The 5,269-nt window shown below is 46.0% G+C and overlaps 1 protein-coding gene across 1 annotated transcript; it reads left to right on the top strand.

Moving 5' to 3' along the window:
- The first annotated feature begins 241 nt into the window (after positions 1 to 241).
- On the top strand, positions 242 to 4,154 carry LOC148323418 (gap junction alpha-8 protein-like). The gene is made up of 2 exons (XM_088314887.1): positions 242 to 539; positions 1,091 to 4,154. The coding sequence occupies exon 2, from the start codon at positions 1,106 to 1,108 to the stop codon at positions 2,366 to 2,368; it is 1,263 nt and encodes a 420-aa protein (XP_088171013.1). The 5' UTR covers positions 242 to 539; positions 1,091 to 1,105; the 3' UTR covers positions 2,369 to 4,154.
- Positions 4,155 to 5,269: the final 1,115 nt, after the last annotated feature.

The raw sequence follows: 5,269 nt of genomic DNA, 5'->3' as shown, positions 1-5,269 counted from the left end.
TAGGCTTGTTTATTTATATTTCCATTAATATTCATCATAGACATCATTGCTCAATTTCTTAGTGCTTTGGTCTTGATATGACAGAGACTCCCTTTTGCTCGTCCCCGAGGATACTCACTCTCCTTCATGAATTCCTTAATATTTGTCTGGCACAGGCTCCGTAACAAACATGCAGGATGTTTTAGGAAATTGGTCGGGACCACTGTGCTGCGGTGGACCCGGTGGCCCAGTGGTCCGGCGTCCATGCTGCCATGGCAGCCTGAGGCCTGCTCCCCATACATCCCCGCTTGGGCTCTGTTGATCCTATTGTCTCTCTGCGTCACCACACGTCGCCCCAGCAAATAAAGGCCGTCTGGCTCCAAGCTTAAACATCGCAGCAAACTCAAAACCAACCATCAGAGCCGATTCATTCACATCTGCTCAGTGGGGCGACAAGGACAGGGCTTTAGGTGGGAAAGAGGGCAGAAAAAAGTTCACTTTTCCCCGCCGGGTGCCAAGAGAACGGGACAGGACTCAACTTCGAGGGAGCCGCAGCTGTGGCAAGTTGCCCATTTCATTACATTTAACGTATATCTGAGCGTAAGATCGGCATACGTGAAGCGTCCCAATCTAGTTTTTTGTTACGTTTTTTTAACTTTTAGTCAGGTTGTTGTGGCTTGGATTTGTTTGACCGCTGAGGAGTTCAGATGAAACGCGTTGCCTGTCGTGGTCAAAGTTTGTGCAGTGAATGGTTTCACAACGACATATCTGACCATGCTACTGATTTTACGCTTTGACTCCTTTTTATTCCTTTTGAAGGAAGTAAGCTAGCGCAAGATTGAACCTCTCAAGCTAAGTTTTGCGTTCCAAATGGGCATAAGTTCATTGCAGTAGACATTAAGTCATCAGAGGTATCATCCGATGGCACGATATTTTTAGAATGACCATTTTTTTCTGTCGATGATTTTGACATTTTCTTACGTTTGACACTCCGTGTGTGCCCCCTAAAACCTTCCCCCTCCCCACCCCACTTGTCCGGCCTGACTACCGCACCCTCCCTGCCCCGTCTGCACCTTCCGTGTCTCTCCCTACCCCACCCTTCATTCCGCAGTGCTACGGACCGATCATGGGTGACTGGAGCTTTCTGGGAAATATTTTAGAGGAAGTCAACGAGCACTCTACAGTGATCGGCAGGGTGTGGCTCACGGTTCTCTTCATCTTCCGTATCCTCATCCTGGGCACGGCGGCGGAGTTCGTTTGGGGCGACGAGCAGTCCGACTATGTGTGCAATACACAGCAGCCCGGCTGTGAGAACGTGTGCTACGACGAGGCCTTTCCCATCTCCCACATCCGTCTGTGGGTTCTGCAGATCATCTTCGTGTCCACGCCGTCCCTGGTGTATGTGGGCCACGCCGTGCACCACGTGCACATGGAGGAGAAACGCAAGGAACGCGAGGAGGCGGAACTTAGTCGGCAGCAGGAGCTGAGTGAGGAGCGTCTCCCGCTGGCACCCGACCAGGGGAGCGTCCGCACTACTAAGGAAACCAGCACAAAAGGAAGCAAGAAGTTCCGACTCGAGGGCACCTTGCTAAGGACCTACATCTGCCATATCATTTTCAAGACACTTTTCGAGGTGGGCTTCGTGGTGGGCCAGTACTTCCTGTACGGCTTCCGCATCTTGCCGCTGTACAAATGCAGCCGCTGGCCCTGCCCTAACACCGTAGACTGCTTTGTGTCTCGCCCCACCGAGAAAACGGTCTTCATCATCTTCATGTTGGCTGTGGCTTGTGTCTCACTCTTCCTCAACTTTGTGGAGATCAGCCACTTGGGCCTCAAGAAGATCCGTTTTGTTTTTCGCAAGCCGGCCCCTGCCCCGGCGCAGGGTGAAGGCTCAACCACCCTGCCACCGGGAAAAAGCCTGCCCCCTTTGGCAGTGTCCTCGTTGCAGAGGGCCAAAGGTTACAGGCGGCTGGATGAGGAGAAAGCTCCCCCGATAACCCACCTCTACCCGTTGGCGGAAGTGGGCATGGAGGCAGGCAGGGGGGCCCCGCCCTTCCACGGGCTGGAGCATAAGGCCGAGGAGGAGCTGCCCATGGGGGACGTCCCCAAAGCCTATGACGAGACTCTGCCCTCCTACGCCCAGACCACTGAGACTGGAGGGGTGACATTGCAGCAGGTGGATGCAGCCAAGGAGGCGCCGCCAGTCGGGGTGGAACGTGGAGAGTGGCAGGGTACCGAAGCAGAGGTGGAGGGGGCGGTCACTAGGGAGGGAGGGAGCGCGCTGGCCCAGGCAGGGAGGAAGGCGTCGGATACGATAGAGGACAGCAGACCTCTGAGCCGACTGAGCCAAGCTAGCAGTAAGGCCAGGTCAGACGACCTCACCGTATGAACATGCATGTACCACTGCACACCACAACAATGCCTGGGAGGGCACACACACGCACACACACACCCCTCTTAGGCGGCAGGTCAACCTAAAAAAAATCCAACCACTGACCTTCGCCTTAACAATGAGTGGCTGAAGTTTGCCAATTAGATTTTTCACTGGGAAATTATAGAAAATTCTCTCATACAGGAAATGTTAAGAAATAATTATGCAATACAATGCAACTTTATTTGCATTGCGCTTTCTTAACAGTTGCAGCTGCGACAAAGCTCTTTACACAAATAAAATAAGCATCAATTCCATACATTGGCAGAAGTCAACGAAACAAAATTGAAAAAATACAAATTGGTACCATGATGGCAAGTGTTTGCGTCAAACATGAAACAAAGTGTGCAGGGCTGACATGAATTTACTTGATAAAAAGAAAACATATGTTCCATTTTTAAGTAACATCCTTTTTTTTTATCTATGGTTTTAATCACATGATGGAAGAGTAGACATTTTTACAAACTGGAGAGAGTTTTAGTATATTTGTGTGTCTGCCAATCAGTTACTTTGCTGTAGTTCATTTCCCATTCAAGCAGTGCCATAAATGCGAGTGCATGCCACACAGACAAGTGCCTACTTTTACATTTTTATACCACGTGCGCAGCTCTTTGTCACGGGCAAAAGTCACATTTTTTGGGATCGAGAGGAGAGCACCTTTTTGCACATGCAGAGGTTCACACACTGTGCGAGGCTTTTTAAATTATTATTGTTCTTATTTCCTTTTACATCTCAACGGTGCATCTCTTTCCACAGCATTCGTTTCGAGTGCAAGCATCTCATGTTTATAGACCAAGTAGTGAGGGGGGAAAAAAACTTTTGAAAGACCACATGCATGAATGTCTTTTTCAATGTGATCCTGTTCATTTCGGGTCTAGATTTGTGCGACGTTTTTACGTAGACTGTGAAGCGGTTTTTAGAAGAGAGCGGGGCTCGTTTTGCCCCATTAGAGAGAAAACTATAGAGCCACCTCAGGCCAAATCCTCTCTCTTTTTGCGCTGTACAAACAGGCGTGCGGGTGATAAAGATCTTGCCCCATCAGCACAAAGTATTGTTGGGAGGCGGGACGATAAAAGAAACGGGTGCCATCAATGAAAACAAGCATCCTTCACCTCGTTTGAGGGGGCAAGACAAATACTTGATTTAGTTTGACCAAAGAAGAAAGCACCCAAAGATACTTTTGGCAAAAGGATGAGAGAAAAGTGTACATAGCGCCAACGTCATGTCTTATATTGTACATACTGTGCTGTTTTAGGTACTTCACTGTCTAAACTCCTTACACATTTGATGTAACAATGACAGAAAATAGCAACGCTCCATCATGAATGCTTGGAGAAGCTAAAATATGTCATGCACCTGCAAGTATTACGATAAACCAAGCATCAAGCCTTAAAGTTGTACTTATTTAAAAAATTTGTTTTTCCTTGTGTATTTTCTGGGAGTATGTGAACTTTTTTTTTTTGATACAGCAACACGATGGGAACCCCAAGAATCTTGGAATTTTGAATTTTGCATGCAAAATTTATTGTGAATCACAATACATTTAAGGTTGCTTACGCACACACGCGCACGCATATTGCAGGGTATGAAGGGCAGCTTTGACCTTTTTGTAAGCTGTCAAAAAACCTAAACATATATTTTTAAAAAAAATTGTCACAAGGTCCTTGTTTACACCTATAAAGTGCTATGACTGCTATTGTACAACGACTGTGTATTTTTATTTAGATCGGTGCATTGCTTGTGATGTTTGTAAGAAGACAAGCTATATATATATATATATATATATATATGTATATATATATAGGAAATCATTTTTACTAACTTGTAGTCTTCTCTGATCATAGTTGTGTAGTGGCAGTATCTACTTTTTAAATGCAATAAAAAAAAAGTCACATGTAGTCAAGCTGTGTTGCATTTCTGTACAACTTATTACACGCACACGCACACGCACAGTTGACTCATTTGCTGCCCGACACCTCCTATGATCATAATAATCATGCACACTGTTATTTACCACATTTAGCTATAGGTTAAACTTGCTGTCCACACTACTGTGCTTCCTCTTCTTGTAAAGTGATGCAGGGACCAGCAGAGGTCCCTGTGGTCACATGCACTAGTTTCTACTTGCTACAGTGCCTCAACACGCACGCTACACGTGCACAACCAATAGTCTCAGTCATTTCTTCTTATGAAACTGCATCCTGCTGAGTAATTGTAGCTTCAGTATAAAAACCTTCTCGTGGCCACTTGTTGCTAGGCAGAATTTCGGACCATTGAAATTTTACCATTTTAGGCTCGATTTACTGGGCAGTTTTCCATCACACTGCAAAGAAGAGGCAAGGCGATACGGTGGAGACAAAAAGTCTACACACCCCTTTCCAAATGCTAGCTTTTTGTGATAAAAAAACAAAAAAAACAACTGGCCTTTAATTTGACATACACAATTCATATTACAGTTACAAGAGAATTACTTTGTTTATTAATTAAAAAAGTTGTAAACAAGACCTCCCCCCCTAAACCACAATCCAAACCCAGGTTGATCTGCCGGATTTAAAGGAGCACCTCTCAACTTGCCCCATTGCAAAACGGATTGCATTACTGTCTAATACATTGGATTCATGGCTTAGTTTCCCGTGTGCACTCAGATGAACTACTGCAATCCAAAAACCGGATTGTGAATCATTGTTTGTCAATATTGGCCCTTTGTCTGGTTGGTGACAGTCCAAGATGTAACTCTGCTTCTTGCACAGCGCCATCTGGCCTACACCCAAGCTGGTCCTATTTTGAACAAGCCCCATCGAGAATGGATGAATACGACACACTTTTTACATATTTGAGTGGTTCCTTTCTTCTCCAGGC

This window comes from Idiotropiscis lumnitzeri, chromosome 14 (assembly GCF_059441095.1).
Source record: "Idiotropiscis lumnitzeri isolate Australia: NSW breed Sydney's pygmy pipehorse chromosome 14, RoL_Ilum_1.0, whole genome shotgun sequence".
Classification (NCBI taxonomy): domain Eukaryota; kingdom Metazoa; phylum Chordata; class Actinopteri; order Syngnathiformes; family Syngnathidae; genus Idiotropiscis; species Idiotropiscis lumnitzeri.
Note: the sequence above shows the minus strand (reverse complement) of the source record. Positions and strands in the feature narration are given on the sequence as shown.

What these genes read in the sequence shown, in the direction of transcription:
- LOC148323418 (XM_088314887.1), top strand. Translation starts at nt 1,106, where the DNA reads ATGGGTGACTGGAGCTTTCTGGGAAATATTTTAGAGGAAGTCAACGAG.